General features: G+C 33.1%; 1 protein-coding gene across 5 annotated transcripts; it reads right to left on the bottom strand.

The window, feature by feature from the left end:
- Window positions 1-1,801: 1,801 nt before the first annotated feature.
- Usp47 (ubiquitin specific protease 47) lies at window positions 1,802-14,777 on the bottom strand. Of its 5 annotated transcripts, none has more exons than XM_023392443.2 (18): window positions 14,079-14,777; window positions 11,313-11,528; window positions 10,889-11,170; window positions 10,561-10,762; window positions 9,887-10,059; window positions 9,648-9,819; window positions 9,467-9,588; window positions 9,199-9,392; window positions 8,594-8,805; window positions 7,748-7,953; window positions 7,457-7,627; window positions 6,924-7,322; window positions 6,410-6,758; window positions 5,880-6,323; window positions 4,781-5,025; window positions 4,339-4,695; window positions 4,107-4,258; window positions 1,802-3,784 (listed from the first exon to the last, which is right to left on the bottom strand). In XM_023392443.2, exons 1-18 carry the CDS (start codon window positions 14,373-14,375, stop codon window positions 3,649-3,651), a joined length of 4,329 nt encoding a protein of 1,442 aa, XP_023248211.2. In that variant the 5' UTR covers window positions 14,376-14,777; the 3' UTR covers window positions 1,802-3,648. The 5 variants fall into 5 exon arrangements, with proteins under 5 accessions (XP_023248211.2, XP_023248210.2, XP_089454315.1 ...); XM_023392442.2 differs by having other exon boundaries at window positions 8,588-8,805; window positions 14,079-14,775; XM_089598189.1 differs by lacking the exon at window positions 14,079-14,777 and adding an exon at window positions 13,454-13,518 and having other exon boundaries at window positions 8,588-8,805.
- Between the last annotated feature and the right edge of the window lie 2,619 nt (window positions 14,778-17,396).

Here is a 17,396-nt window from a genome sequence, read left to right on the forward strand (position 1 = left end):
AGCTCAAAAGTATAATATATGTACGTAGATAAATATCCACGTATAATTGGATGTAAGTTGAACTTTACTGGTAATGATCATATTTGAAATACTCGTAGTAAAAGAATGAGTTTTCTTCTGCTTTCGGCTTTTTTTGTCGCAAATAGGATGTTCACAATTTCTTAGGAGTTTTAAGATACACCAATTATGATAAAATCCTTATAAGTTATTTTAGTATTATAAAATTATAGAATTGCCTTGCTAACAAGAAGTATCAAAATAACAATATTAATTTATTTTGATGTATCCGAAAAAAAATGTTGACGTCATATATATATATATATATATATATATATATATATATATACACATTTTTTTTTAACGAAACATAAATGAAAGAAATGAAGACAAAATGATAAATTGAATAAAAAAAAAAAAAAAAAAATATCTACCATGAAGTGGATTTTGAACCCTTAAGTGCAAAACAATCTCAGATGGGGCATAAGCCTTAACCATCTTAGCTATCGGGAGTTACCTCTTTTGAAGTCACATATGTTTATGGATATCCTCCGGAGCTTTTCCTACAGTTTACAACAGTTAGGATGTGTAAAATTAATAAATTAATGGTTAAAGCTGTACTGAAAACCTTAAAAAATAGTTGAAGCTACATATTTTTTCAATACATAAATGGATTTAGGAATGTTAAGAGTACGGGAGAGTTAAAAAATAATGTATTGAAATCAATAGTCTGTGTATATAATTAATGAGCATTTAGTTCCACGATTTAATTGAATAAAATTTACCTACTTACATAGCATGCACTCGGTTGCAGAGTCAAAAGACTCTCAAAAGAGAAAAACTCGTGCACGAGTATACTATGATGGGCACTTAGCACTTGATAGAAGGAAGGGAAAAGGGATGGGAGGCCTCCGACCTCCGATTGGGGTAGGGGGAAATTAGGCAATTTTGCTGCGAGGAGGTCGCCTAAACCCTCCTTGAGGAGCATTGCCTGGTGAAAAAGCTCATGTGAAAAATCACAGAGGTACTTGCCTGAAAAGTCGCACTGGCCGGGAATTGAACCACGGTCTCCCCGCGTGCCAATCCACGACCTAGCCGACTCTGCTGCAACTGCAGCTGCCAGCCTCCATGTTATCGTTAAAAAAATGTACGCAGCACCGCATCAGACGTTACTAAATATTTAAAAATAAGTAAAAATCTTGTGCTACTACTTACTTTAAAACATAAAAGTTAACTTAATAAACGTTGTAACAAATAGATTCTGGAGGGTTCCGGCTATCCGTATAGGTCAAACGTAGCTGATTTCAACTTCACGGTTTATTAAAAAAATTATTAACTCAGAGTGAATTATATTTAATGTTCTGCTGAAAATTTCAGGGATTCATCAATTAATAAATAATATATGAAGTCCACAAAATTAGCGAAGTTTAAGTTATTAATTTTTTTTTGTCATGTTACAACTTTAAAGCGATATAGTTATAAAACGGTAACTGTATGTACACTTCACAAATCTGAAGGGACTGCCTGAATCACGCTATTTTTGCTAAACAATATTAAGTTTTTACAATATAATTGATAATCGCTTTTTATACACACGTGTAGAGAAAAAACTATGAGTACTAGTTCGTAGATTCTGTACATTTTTCAAATCTTATTTATGAATATTGAGCTAGGGTATTCAATTAAAAAATTGAGCCGTGAAAATTTTTTACTTGTACTAAAAAAATATACAATGTTTGATTGAATAACTAAGATCTTGATTTCAAGAGAGACAAGATTACAGTTGTATCTTTGCAGTGTTAAAAGTGTTAAAAGTATTAAAAGTATTTACAATTTCTTTTTTAGTATAAATAATGCCAACTAGTTTTCTTGAAAAAGGATACAAGTAGGTAATTTTTTTGTACACATATAATTGCAACTACTTATGTATTCCTTACTTTAGATGTGGCTTTGATAAATATATTAAATCGTGTTTAATTTCTTCACAAAAGTGCTGGGTGATGTAAGCGTTTTAAAAACTTTTTTTCATTACAAAAGCATCAAAAGACTTAAACGAAAACAACAAGTTGACTCTTAAATAACAAACCTTAGTATCCTTAAAATTCGAATTTGGAAGTTGGTAAAAGATGTCAGAGCTCGCTGACATGCAATTAAGGCGAAACACAAAAATAAACTTTTCATTATTAATTATAAATATAATTTGTTCCATAACTACAGTGTATGATACAGACAGATATTTTCTCGGTGATAACGTGAAAATTTTTAATACAGCTTTCACTTTCTTGTCAAACATATCGTAATGTGAGTCGATAAAGGGATAATTGTTAGTTGATTTTGTTCTCAAAAAAACATATATTGCAATGGTAAAAGAATCTGACATCTGAGGTAAAGCCGAGGGTGACAGAAATTTTATCTGAGGCTCTCTTCGTTTCCTTCCGTGGGTTGTAATTATTTGTTGAATTCAAATCGAGTAATATATGATACCAACATCAATTTGGAAAATTACTTAAGTTACAGTTTTTTAAAAGTTAGTGATGGTTAACCATATTGAAAAATTGTTAAAATTTAAGTAAAAAAGCATACACTTCAGATTTTCAAAGATTGTAAGTTCATGTTCAAAAAAATGATTCCTGAATTTGTCTATTTAGCGCATAAAAATAACCTTTGAATAGATCAAATAAATTACAGGTAGCGATGATTTTGTACTGCTTGTCATGAAAGAATTTGGGAAATAATTTTGCATACAATATTTTTAATACCGAATTTTTTATTTTTTTATTTATTCGGAATAGCAAAACAAATGCCGCACGCAACTATTGATAAATGCACAAATATTTTACATTTAACAATAAAACATGAGAACTATTTTGTAAATAAAGTGTCATTTTTAATTACGTGAAAAAGTCTCAAAAATTGCGCTTGGTATAACATAGCTCGTGTAAAAATTTCTTCGTCATTCGAATTCTGTGATTTTGTTAATTTACAATTGTGCGAATATATGTATTTCAAGCATAACGAACTCTTATTATACATACGGATATAAACAAAGATTTCTTACTTTTACAAGCAACAAAATTGGAATAATGTGTGTGTACCGGTGGGAGTGAGGCAAAACTTTTTTTTTTTAGTATGCTGTTTCAAAAGGCCATTTTGAATAATTTTCATTTGAAATAAAAAGCTAAACAGGTAAAGTAAAACTAGTGTGAAATAATTAGTAATAATAAAAAGTCGATTTAAACTATTTTTTGCATGACATGGAAAAAAAAAAAAAAAAAAAAAAACATGAAACAGTTAAAAATTCAACATGAAACAAAGAGTTCGAGAAATTAATCTGTTATGTATTTCTCCAACTCTCTTTTCTTTCCCATAAACTGTACTTTATTCGCACGATTATTTTTTATTGTGTAGCGATCTCGCGACTGCTCATATTGAATGGCATCAAAAGGATTTCGTTCGTTTATTTTTTTGCTTTTTTTTATTGTTCATGATGACAAAATAACGACTCTTTATCGGTCAGGCTTCGTTGCAATATGCATAATGCATCGATTGTTTTTTATTTGGCTGAAAAATAAAATAACTTCTCTTTCGAAACAATTACTAACTAGCTTAATACTGAGAGCACCTCTCAGCATAAATTGTAACGTATGAGGATCATGTATCCACGTGAATTTTGAGCGCTTTTTCCCTTCTCGCGTAGGGAACACCAGTCAATGGGTTGGAATAACGCTCTCGTTTGTAATACCAATCGGTCTTATCGTTTTCTTCTTTCGGAATTTCCTTTGAATCCCTAAAAAGTTAATCACATACGTTTTATCAATACTTTAGCTTTGTTAAATGAAAATGATTTTATGTTTACTTTTAACGTAATTCAAACTAAATTTAAAATTGCATCATCGCACGATAGAGTAATAAAATTCAATTCTCTATTGATATCAGTTACATAATCAAATCATTTACTTGAATCATAGTAAAACAAAATTTTTTTTACTACGTATAATCGACAGTATTAACGTAAAAATTTTACTCATAAATCATACGATCAAAACTTTAAGATTTGTTTGAAAAAGTTGAAAAATTAAAAAAAATGCAGTAAAAGTTGACATGTATACCTGTATATGACGTAAGTCCTAAAATCTACTTCTGGCAGCAAAACTTCTGTTTTCCATTCAAAGTTATCCATTTTCATCAGCGTAAGTTCTTTTTTTACAACTTGCAAATTAAATTCCAAACGTTCCTCAGAGATGCTTGATATCTCTGACACCTGCGAGCAAAAAATTATTTGTGTAACAATGTAAAAAAAAATTACGAGTACAACGAGTTGTACTGTGTACGCATACATACCTGCTTGATCAGATCCTTGCTAAACGTGCTCTTGGGAACACTTATCTCTTGGGGATCATCAAGCTGCATTTTGGAGCGGTTCCATCGTCTCACGTAAACTTGAACATGATTCGACGACTCATGATTGTCACTAGGTGGTAACACTTGGACGCATATGTTGGTTATGAATCTGACTGGCATTTCGGAATCTTTTAGTTCCTCGCTCACTGTGCAGCTTCCATTGACTTCGGCAAAGCGTAACCTTTCGAAAGGCACGTCAACACAGCCGATTTTTCGTAGCTCCGAGTATATCTGGTGCTTTGCTAATCTAATGCTACAATTCATATTTACTCCAGTTTCTAGTAACTTTTGCAGAGCCTGTGAAAGGGAAAAATTTCTTCTTAAGCTTTTTTTCAACACAAAAACTTTCCGCGGCTTTTAATTGTTAAAATTACACATGTACCTGCGAGTCACCCATTCTTAAGGCAAAAATCTCTATAGAATTTTCGTTGGGCTGAAGTACTCGTCCCAGAGTAATTGTATATTTTCGATCATCTCGGAATACCGTTACACCAGGTTGAGAGCAATATGGGCTGTCAGGTGGGGATACAGTAACTTTGAAATAATTCTTAGGGACCTTGATGTACGGCTCTAATCTTTCTTTTAACTCATATTCGGTCATTTCTTTGTCCTTTGTAACAAGCCACACTAAAATAAAAACATATAATAAAATACTGAGGACTGTTATAATTCATCAATTAATGTATTCTTTACAGTTATATCTTTTGTCAAATTATGTCCTATATCCTACATCATGTAGCCTATATGTTGTAACAACTCATGTAATAAAGCCCTAAAATTAACACAAATTAACAAATGTATTCAACCACTGTACCAATGAGCTAGAGCTTAGTTGCAAAATACATGTATACAAGTATAAAGCGTAAAAATGTATGATATGGAAAAACTATAAATGCTTGATGGTGCGGTTACAACAATAACAATAACAATAACAATAATGATGATAATAATAAGAATAATGATAATGATAATAATAGAAAGTTTTTATATTTTTATTTTGTACAAAAAAATAAGTAATATGATTGAAACATACCACTGAGGTAACAAAAACAAAAAGCACGCGTTTACAAAGATAAGAATAGCAAACTGAGAAAGACAGTGGCTTGAAAAAGGTGTAACGTAAGCATAAGACTCGTATGAGTTATATACTTGAGACTAAGATAGAAAGAAAACTTACATATTTATCATATGCAACAAATGTAGAGTAGTAACACAGTACGGAACAGGTTTTTAGAGCTCATCAAAATCATGAAATACGATAACTAAATGAATTAACGAATTCATAAGTATTGTATAGAATGTCAATGTAATCATTCAATTTGGATTTCGAATTGAAAAAAGTTATAAAAACATGTTATGAAACAAGAAAAATAGGCATACAAGTAAATTGCTCAACAAAGCTCTTTGAATAGTAACATAATATATTCAACAAAAAAAAATTTCATCTAAGATTGTATGAATTTTGATGTACCAATACTTACGCTTTTCTTTTTTCAGATACTCAATTTTAAATATGACGTCACACGCTGGAAGTGCACCATTAGTCGTTTTGTTAAATAACGGCTGTTGAGTATCAAAGCTTTTAGTAGAAACGTAAGATTGCGCTTCTTCATCGAGCATGACAGCATTTTCAGTTACGTCTTCGTTCACTATCGTTTTGTCACTATCACTCAAACTACTATCCTCACTATTGCTCGGCTCGCCATAATTGAAATTCCACAAGTTGCCCCTGTCTTTGTCATGAAGTATAAATTGGCTACTCACTGCGTCGATACCCTCGCACGAAGTTGATTTACTTTTGTCTGGTGAAACGTGAATTTTTGAGAGTTCCTCGGAAAGATGATTGTGGTTGGAAGCACTGTCTCGACTCTTTTCTTCTACATAGTAATTTTGAAGTGATGGAATCTTCAACAAGTTGAGAGTTTCTGTAATTACATGATCAATGTTCAGTAATGAATGCTGATAAATAAGAAATCAAATGGGCAACAAAGTTTAATCAAGCAGTACTCACTTTCCGAAACGTTAGATGAATCAATATAAATAGTGACGGTGTCTATTAGGCGCGAGCTCATATCTAAATAGTCTGAATACTGAAATTTTTTTTCCTTACAAGTATTGTAGAATTCCGTAGCAATCACCTTATATGGATAAGTTCTACTAATGTTTCCTTCAAACTTTTCATCGTCCTTCATTAGTTCATTCGGCAAAATTTCCGGAATCATCAACTGTACAACTTCTGGATCTATGTTAAAGTATTTTTTTAGCTGTTGTTTGTACTCTCGAATAGATTGCTCAGCGTATGCTCTTACGTATTTTGGACCATCGATCAATTCATTTTCTTTAGGATTTACCAAGTAAACCTGTTGGAACATTTCAAACGGATAAGTTACTGCAATTTAAACTAAAATTCATTTTGAAAACTACTTATGCAAGTAGACATGATTAAAACAAAAAGAAGTAATGATCTCAATTAAAATCTAGATCCTTTTAAAATTGTATTTTGTAAGTTAAAAAGCTCGAGTTACCTTTGTGACGATGGGATCGGACGGATGAGGTTCGAACTCTTCGTTTGGTTGTACTACTTCCAGCATCAGATCCTTGATCGGATACTGGTCCATGTATGTATCGATCCGCATGTCAGAATGCAGCACTCGCTCAACGAGATTATATTTTTTATTGTAATAAACGATACGTATACGATCGGGATCAGGTGAGCCTTTAAAGTCGGCTTTTTTGAATGCCATCGCAGCTATCTGGCCAACAGTATGAATCAGCGGTCCGCTGACTACAAGCTCTAACTGATCAAGCTCTTGATCTTCAGGCCGGCGGAACAATATGTCTAACCTTATTTTCTGCTCATGGGTCTCTAGCTCTCCATAATTGTTATCCCCTTCACACCTAAGAGTCATCCTCTCCACCAAGCTCTGTAAACACAATCACAATACTTGGTCAATGCTATTATTGTTAATACTGAGATATCAAGTTATTAATTAACTGCCAGACTCTGCCTACTTATTTCAAGTGACAAGCGTGATTGTTAAAAAAATTAATTTATTACCTTCAAATGTGGTGGGAAGTTTTCCGCTTCGATCGGCAAGACGTTGCGTTTGTTATCGATTTGCCTGTACATGAGCATATATGCATTTGTACTACTACGATATTGACTACTGTAATATAGAGTTCTGCCACTTCCACCACCATATGTATTTTGAATGTCTTTTTCTGTTATCTAAATTAAAACCAAAAATACATTACCATGGTTGAAATTTCTTAAAACTCGAAGTTACGAATATTGTCAAGTTTTAGGAAATAAAAGTTTCTACATAAAATTTTATTGAAGCAGACTTACAGGCGAAACTCTCTGGTCATCGAAGCACCACCACTTATTATTTCTAAAATCTTTTATATAAGCATAATAATGGCCACCATTCGCGCTGCCACTATGAATCATAATACAGAAAAGCTCATAGATGTACGGTCCTATCGCTTTCGCATAATGTTCACGCATCTTGTCGATGTCATTGTAAGCCGATAATCCATTGCACATTTCGATACCTGCATTTAGAAAAAATAAGTTGAGGTAAAATCAGTCAATTTGTTTTATATAGTAGTTATTAAGATTCCGCGGATACCCAATGCAGGATTTTTACGTATCGTATGTCCCTATACCTTTTTTTTTTTTTTTTTTTTTTTTTTTTATAATGACTCTTTTCCCAAAGTGTGCGAGTCTTACAGGGTGGAGCAACTGTTTCAAGCACGCCCCAGCTATTATCAAGTTTAATGGAAAGATACTTTTCCAATAAACCATCCAATTCGCTGTCCCAACCTTTATAAAACCGATAGTGACTTTACCATATGAGCTGGTCAGGTGTTGGCTTTCTTTCGAAAAGGAAGCCCCTGGAGGTCCAGACATCACAAGGCAAAATTCACTATTTATTTTTAAAATTCGGATAAGTGGTGTTTCGGCATCATAGGTACTCATCTCATCAAAAAAGCCTGAGAAAAAAATCTCGATAGCTTTCGATGGGATTCGAACCCACGATCCCCCGAGTTTTTCCGGCTAGGAGGCTAGCACTCTAACCACGAAGCCATCGAAGTTCTTCATTTTTTTTATATACATACATTGAAGAGAAAAGTAAAAAGATATTTGGAAAATCTTGGAAACATGTTTTAATATAATTTTCATCACCTTCACCTTCATCATCATCTTGATCGTGATTGCTGTTTGACAAATGATTACTGTTGTTGGATAATGGCATATTACTCGACTCCTCGCGTGCATCAGTGCTACTTTCGTCAGCAGCAATATCGACACCCTTTCCATTACTCTCAGCATCGTCTTGACTAGGAGTTTCTTGATTGGATGCGATAAACAAATTTAAATTCAACTTGTCTGGAAACGTTACTCTAAAAAAAAAAAATTTTATCAATTAATAAAAGGATGATGAAACAATAAACAACTTATTTTGCATGATTCATTTTTTAGTTCTTAGTAGTTAATGACGCTTGAATTATCGGATTTTTATAATACCTTTATTATGTAGTAAAAAACATTATCACGATTTTTTTTTTAATCAAAAAATTTTTTTGTCATTTCCTTAGCTCAAAATATTTCAAAGGAGATGTCTTTCTTTTTAAGCACTAATTAAAGCATTGACTAATCTTACCTAGTTAGAAAATAGTGAACGCGACATATTAATCATAAAAAATTTATTGAAATAATTGTTTTAAACGAAAATAATATTCGAAAGAATTTTTCACAACGTGGTATCACTAAATTTAAATGTATCATCAACTTACTTGTCATTCAACTTGATCCTATGAAAAGTATTGTGGTCAAAGTCAAAACGTTTTAATTGCAACGTAAGAATATACGGAAATTTAGAAAACTTGAGTCCTTTATGCGCATTAGATTTCTTATTACATTTCTCACAAAAATATTGATTATTTCCTTCTAGTGTTTCATACTTAATGAACGCTTCTAATGCTTCCTCCTAAAAATTTAAAATTTGTTCATACAATCAATTTTTAGTGTGTATGTTGTTTTAAAGGAGGAATCACAACATACCACGCTACCGTACGTGACACTACCATCAAAGGATCTTAACGGTAAAGGAATATCAAGAAAAGAATCTTCTCTAGATTTTTCCAAATTACATGTTAGGCACTTAACATAATCAAGGATTTTTCCTGGAAATAATTTTATATGTGAAATATGAGTAAAAAAATGTGTCATATAAATGACCTACCCTCATAAAGTCTGTTGATGAAATCAGGATGTTTTGTGGTTTTAAAGGTTTTTTCTAAGGCATCAAACATAACACGACACAATTCTTGAATATCATGCTGATTCCAAGCTTCCGTTGAATCCCATCCAAAACTTTGAGTTAGTGCAGTTGTTTCAACCGACCTTCCTGATGTCTATGTATGAAGAATTTGATTAGGTCTATTTAAATCAACTTACTTAAAATAACCATATTTGTAATACCTGTAAGTTCAAAAAAAGTTTTTGTAGTTGAAACGGAATATTTGTTGCTTCTTTTTCTGTGCCTGTATATTCCCATGTGTACAGAGCATTTCTGAATTCCGGTGTCATGTATAGCGCTTGTAAAAGACTGTTGAGGTAACATGTCATTGCTTGATTTACTAAGCCAACAAAGTCTAAAACAACACAAGTTCAGATTGTAACAATATGATACAATCGTTAAGATAAATATGTTTTAACTGTGTACTTATAAAATCATGTATGTTCAAACTTTAATTTCTTTTTTTCCTACATTAAATTATAGTTTAAACTCAAAATATTTAGTAGTTTCAGAAATCCTACTTTGAAATTTCATCTTTAACAACTTTTAATATTATTGTCGCAATAATAATGCAAGTTATAATTCAAACAAGTTAAAAATGTTTAGCAACAAAGTATAGTGCTAAATATGTTGTATTAATTTTTATAATTTTTCATAACATAAGAATCACTGAGACTTGATAGCCTTATGATTTCGATATTTACAATTTGCAATGAAGTAAAATCTTTATAAGTAAATACATGTTTCAGCTGTCGGCTTATTAAGTATGCAAGAAAAAAAAATATATATATATATATGTATTAAAAAAATTAAAAAATAAAGATAATGTACAATAAGTTTGATTGAAAATACTTACGGATTTTTGAAGATTCAGTGTCACTGGCAAAAATCGAATCATCGCTTTCATACTTATCAAAATTTTTGAAAAACTTGTCTTGTCCCACCATTGTTTGAGTAGTGTTTGACAAATCCGTACAGAGTGATTTTTTCATGACAACAGTTCTTTTCTGTTTCATCAAACTTAAAGCATTTGGTTCTTGAAAGTCTGGTTCTTGATCCTGAAGTTTATCAAAACAATTTTTTTTATTCAAATCTTCGTGATTGTGTGATTGTTTTTTTGTGGCACTTCCTTTGTATTCACAAAAATTAATGCCAACAACTGTTTGTTTATCTATTGGCCTTACTTTCGAATTAGTTGAAGGATCGTTATTTTTGTAACCATCACCAATTAAGGCTTCATCAACTTCGGTAGTTGCTTTTGCTTCATCCATCATTTTAAAACAATTCGACTCTCCAAATTTTTTCATTAAATTTTCAACTGTAGCAGATACTTTGATCTCGGTACTCTCAGCTGCAGGAATATATTCAGCTACTACCTTTAGTTCAGAATTTGTTTTGGTCAACTCCATAACTTTATTACAATCTTCAAGATGTTCTTGATTTGTTATGATTTTATAAATATCTATCTGTAGCGGAAAAAAATATTAATCACAAAATGCAAAGAAAAAATAATTTATGTGTATAATGTGAAGTTTGTGTTATATTTTAACCAAGTGTATTGCCGATTTTTTATATTTCATAACCCATTTAAAAATTTTTAATACTCACTGTGTCATCTCCAAGTCTGTTTTTTATAAAAATATGCTTAATTTCATAATTAGTGTCTGCAATATCAGCTATAACTAGTTTCTGAATATAATCGCATAACTCATTAAAGTCATACGAGTCCAGTAAGAAATGTTGAACTCTGTCTTTTGTCGATGGAGAGTCGATTTCAAGAAACTTTGAGTGGAATATTAATAATAATGAAGTATCACTGGATATCTGTAAAAATATTATAAGTGCATTAGTATTTAAAAATGAGTATGACATTGTCAAGTAAAATTGAAAAATTTGAAATTTGTTTTGAGTGTAAATAACAAAGTACTTCCTTAAAAAAATCTAGCTTTAAAAATTGTAGTTTAATAACTCAAGTAACGTTTGTAAAAAATATTCAAGTACAAAGTAAACATTTTGCTTTATGGTGTAAGAAGTTATTTTGCAATTGGCACACTACATAATAAACGCAACTTTACACAAGACGATCATCAAAAGCTACAAATATTATGCAAGTTTAAGTAACTTCAGATTACAATAAAATCATGTTTACATTCCAATATTTAAAAAATATTGAATGGTTCAAGTTTTATAAATTATGAAACTTCCTGTTACTACAAAAACAATATCGTTTGAAATGGAAAATAATAATAAAAAAAGCCAGATTTTTCAACTGTTCAGAAAGATGCATATAGTGACTAATAACTAGTTTTACTAAATAGTTACAAAAGTGTTAGAATTAAAACACAGTAAGATTTTTTACGAGACTCAAAGCTCTATCTATTATTGAAGTAAAATGACTAACAGAACTTGAGGTAAAGCTTGCTTGCAATGTTCTGTGATCAGTCACACTCTTATTATAGCACTGGATTATGAAATAAGTATTACAATTAGCAAAAACTAAAAACTTTATTCAATGTTCATAGACTTTAATGAGATATTTAAAAATTTTGACTGAAAATTTGGCTATTTGCCATAACAGTGAAATAAAAAACGAGAGATATCTACGCAATAGAGCAGGATGCTCATAGGCATAGCATGGTACGAAACGGAAAAGTAGTGGAGCCTGCAGCTATATTTAGACAGTCTAAACCAAGACTTGGAAAGTGGCTCTCTACACGACAATCACCCCTTCCTTTTTTCCCCGAACTATAATCTGCAAATAATAATTTATTTTTTTACAATCGTTAGAAAATGTTATGCAATTTGCCTGTATTTCAAATATACTATTGACAAGAGAAAACGAAAATCTACTTCTTACACACAAAAGTATCACATATACATTTATGTATACATATATATAATGCATATTTTTAAAAATTAGGCAACACTTTATTTGACTTTCATTCTATGAGAATAAAAAATGTCTTCTGTTAGAAGAATGATGGAGTATGAATAAACCTTTCAATAGGAAAAAAAAAGAGCAGACATATTTGCCCAATTTTAAGCACGATTGTTGAACAACGAAAATGAAAGTGAACAAAAGTACCTAAGTGTAAGTAAACGAGGAATCCCAATTCCCAATGATTCAAGTTTTTGAAACAGCACACACACATCTCTAGAAGCCTAACCCTCGACTGGGCATATACCTATACATACTCACGGCAAAATACCTTAGTAAGCTCAAATGAAGCGCAGATTTTCAACGAGGCACAAACGTTATTTTGCACTTTTGGATAACATACTCAACTGCCACAAAAATAGGTCCACCCGACTATCCAAGGGCACGAGCCGAGACTCAGGCAGAGGCTATGCCTACAACGGTGCAGCATTGACGAGGACTAATTAATCTCACGCACGATGCCCGTATAGAGCAGTGTGGGTATTCTTATTCTTATACACCAGAAAAAAAAAAAAATAAAGAGAAACAGAGAGAGGTGGTGGTGGTGGCCCAGGCGAAGGCGAAGATCGAGGCGAAAGCAGAAAGCACACGACGACGACGACGACGACGACGACGTCATGGGTAGAGAACTCGGAAGAATTATTTATTATATACCTACACTTATCACGCGGGACGTGTGGCCGGCGGGCAGCAGCAGCAGCAACAGTAAAGAAATAAAAAAAAAGAGAGAGAGAGAATACAAGGTAAGGTATGTAGGTACTGTCTCGGTCTCGGCCCCCGCGCGAGGAGAGCATTACAGAAGCAGCCGTACCACTACTTCCCGACTCCGGACTTCGGAGTCTTTGGACGTTCGTATAGGACGTAGGTTCGTACTCTCCCGTTGGACCGTTGGACGTGATCGTGATGACGTGTGTGACGTGCTGCCGTCTATATATATCATCAGCTCTCTTTTCTTTCTTTCTCTTTCCCTCTCACGCAACACGTGATGACGTGATAGTGAGTTAGTGAGTAGTGAGTATATAATCTGCACGGTGAGTTTATATATACGCTATATATACGTGAGTGTCACGAACTTTCGTCTGCTGGTCCTTTTCTCCGCAATAATTTTACTAAGTAGTCTCATTCTCACATATCTCACGAGTCACAATAGAAGAATATAATACATATTAGTACATCCATCTCTCTCACAATATAATTTCTTTCAATTCTCATTTTTCAATTGATACTCTTTTTTTTTTTCATAAAAATTTCAGGACGTATGCATGAGTGTATACATGTAACAAGTAAAGTAATTTATATAAATATAAGTAGACTATAGGTATGTGTTAAGTTGCCTAAATTGGGGTAGATTAAATCGTGAAGTAATTGATATGCAGGTTGAAGGTTGAAGTTGTGCTGCTGCTGTTAAAGGCTGTACCTATACATGGTGTACTTACCAAAGGTTTGACCTTTTGCTCATGAGTTCCCGGCACTTCCTGCTGTGGTTTTCTCCATCTCCAAGACTGCAGACAGTCGACCTGATCTTTCGCGGCTGAGAGTTTTGCAGTAGAAGACCTTTCTCGAAGTCTTCGCTTAACCTTATGTGTCAAGTCCTTCGTCATACTACGAAGGTATTGTTCGTTATCGTCGTCATCAGCATCAGTTGAAGAGCTATCTCGGTCGTGCGTCTGGTTTAAGGAATCTGCTGCTGCTGACGCGGTGACGACAGCTGTACGCCGAAGTTCACTACTCATGGATATGCTGCCGCTGCAACAGCGCCGAGCACGGGGTAGGTATATTACTGGACTTTTCTCCGGACTCTACAGAAAAAGGCTTGTTTGTCCGGTTGTGCGTCCTCTGCAACGTTTGCTACTTAATATCACATCGCCGTCATAATAGTATATATATATACTGCAGATGCCGATGACGATGATTTTTACTGAGATGTACTATACAATTATAAAGATACAGCTTATCAGTTATCGCTTTCTTATCGCGCTGGTTGATGATACCATAGAGCTGATAGCTGATAACAATAGGTCGACATACAGGTATTACTTAGCAGAGTACGTAAGTTAAGTATAATTTGGGAGAGCCGAGAGTTACTGTGGATAATAGTGCACTGATCGTCTGATCCTCTCTGTGACGTCGTCGCTGCGAGGGCCATAGGTAAAACTGCAATAGCTGCGAGTGCGAGGAGTGCAGGCGCAGGCAGGCGTTACCGTACCTTTTCTCGCTCATTCTTGCAAAGGCGCTATACATATCTATATTATACATATTTCATGCTATACATGCATAAACAATCGAGTTCTTGCTCACTTACAACAGTGACAACTGCAGTGACATTGACCAGAGAGGTCTCCGGCCTTTGTTGATGAATCATAATCCGTTATCATGTAAAATTTGTTCGTCAATTTCACGATAAGTAGGCAATTAAGTATCTAAGTAGTTTTTTTATTGATTCTTTATTGCTAGTTTAATATCTGGAGGTATTCACACTTACAATGACGGATATATATGGACAGTGTGGTCGATGCGAGAGCTTCTGATTGGCTCTGCCATATAAGTGCCATTTGCCATTTTCAGGACCAACGCACACAATCCTAATCAGCCAATTACTGGCTCGGAATCTCATGTCTGTGAGCTTCATAAAAGTTGAATCTTGAGTCTTGAGTGATATAACTGATATACATCAACATGTCATTGTGTGAGCACTGAGCATAGAATATGTAAAGTTTCTAAGGGTGAGATTACATGGAGTCTGGCAGTCTGCAGACTGGCAGAATCGCGCTAAGTTTAAAATATGTTTCAATATTAATATTTAAAACCTGTTACGTAAGCAAAGAAATAATTATCGTAATACATTTGCATTTCTGTATTAACTAATATTTATGAAAAAAAAAGGCGACGAAAAACGTTATGTCACAGTTGCACATTGTTGTACATACCAGGTTACATCAGTGACCCTACTGACCGACTGTGCGATGTTAACATAAATCTATAAAAAAAGTTATAAAATAACATTTGACACGTTTTATTGTAAATGAAATTGATTGTAACTAAGCCTTTATTCTGTTATGACAATAATTACAATTTTTTCTTTATTTTACTAAATTATTCTGAGATGTTATAATTTAAACATAATTTAAACTTAGCGCGATTCTGCCAGTCTGCAGACTGCCAGACTCTGTGTAATCTCACCCTAAATAGAGTCCTGAACATATATATGACGGCCCATCTGTTTTGATTAAAAAAAATAAAGGTCCCGATAGTTTAGGCGCCAGGTAGGGTCCCGTGGCCTTTTCAATTAGAACGGGCCCACCAAAGTTTTTTTAATGTATTTTTGCCTGCTGAACACGATTATCGATGGTGGGTCGCGATCCGGATGGATAATTTTTTTTATCAACAAATTTTATAAACAAATTGCAAAAATGTAATTTTTTCTAAAAATAATGTTGTTTTTGCTTTTATCATATTTTTTTACTATAAAGTTTTTAATTCTCCAGTTTATATAGGGGCTTGGTAGTATATATATAGCTATGTAGTCAATTGATTGTATACGTAACACAAATAAATTGTTTTTGAACGATTTTTGTAAGACAAAAAGTTTGACGAAAGAAGGGGATAGTATTAAAGACGTTGGGTTGTCTTGCATTTTTCTACTTAGAGTTAAAAAGCATGAAGCTGCTAAGTTCACTGAACAAAAATAACAAACGAATAAAATTAATCAACTATAAGACATTCTTAAACCCCTGCATGAACTGGAGAGTTAAAAACTTTTTAGTAAAAAATTATAATAAAAGCCCCACGTTGCAGCTGTGTGAAAAACGGAAAAAGTGAATTTTTTACAGTTCACGTTTTTTTGCGGAAATAGTATGGGCTTAACAGATGTACATTATACAAAACTTTTTGTTTAAAATAAGCTCGAGAAGCGGAAAAAACATTATTTTTAGAAAAAATTACATTTTTGCAATTTGTTTATAAAATTTGTTAATAAAAAAACATTGATCACCTTCGATATTACGACCCACCATCAATAATCATGTTCAGCAGGCAAAAATACATAAAAAACAATCTATGTATGGCTGTCCAGATAACAAACATTTAATGCCAGAATATATTGTATTGCGCCGAGGCCGTACGGTCACATTAAAAAGGCACAGACCGTCAAGCTCGCTGGATAAGAACAACCAAATAAAATCAATTGGTCTTTACGTATTCATCAAATACTATGTTTGGCTCACAATTTGAGAGGTGTTGAGTTGAAAAATATTAATCGGGCTTTAAGTAGCAAGCTATTGAAAATAGCAAAAAACGCATTTTTTGAAAGTTGTCGAATTTTTTACGGGAAAAGTATTGGGTTTAGGCATATGGTGTATGTAAACTTTTTTGTTCAAAATGAGCTAAAGAATGGGAAAAAAATTTTTTTTTCCAAAAAATGAATAATTTTTATTTGTTTATAAAATTTGTTGATAAAAAAAAATTATCCATCCGGATCGCGACCCACCACCGATAATCGTGTTCAGCAGGCAAAAATACATTTGAAAAACTATGGTGGGTCCGTTCTAATTGAAAAGGCCACGGGACCCTACCTGGCGCCTAAACTACGAATAAATCTTCGAAAACGGGGTGAATTTGATTAACTAACACATTTCTAGCGCGAACGCGTCGATCAAAAAACATCTCTGGACTATTTTTGAGCTCTCGACCAAAATATTTTATACTTTTTGAAAACAGATTACCAACAAGGAGTTTCGTCGCTGACTCCAAATCGA

The sequence above is a fragment of the Copidosoma floridanum genome, unplaced genomic scaffold, assembly GCF_036245765.1.
Source record: "Copidosoma floridanum isolate Cflo_tuat_1 unplaced genomic scaffold, Cflo_Japanese_pri ptg000006l, whole genome shotgun sequence".
NCBI lineage: Eukaryota > Metazoa > Arthropoda > Insecta > Hymenoptera > Encyrtidae > Copidosoma > Copidosoma floridanum.

Excerpts from the sequence above, each read along its gene's own strand:
- Usp47 (XM_023392442.2), bottom strand. The coding sequence starts at position 14,375 with ATGAGTAGTGAACTTCGGCGTACAGCTGTCGTCACCGCGTCAGCAGCA. Across the intron at positions 9,393-9,466 it reads GTGTCACGTACGGTAGCGTG|GAGGAAGCATTAGAAGCGTT; the intron begins GTATGTTGTGAT and ends TTAAATTTTTAG. Across the intron at positions 5,026-5,879 it reads GTATCTGAAAAAAGAAAAGC|TGTGGCTTGTTACAAAGGAC; the intron begins GTAAGTATTGGT and ends TTTTTATTTTAG.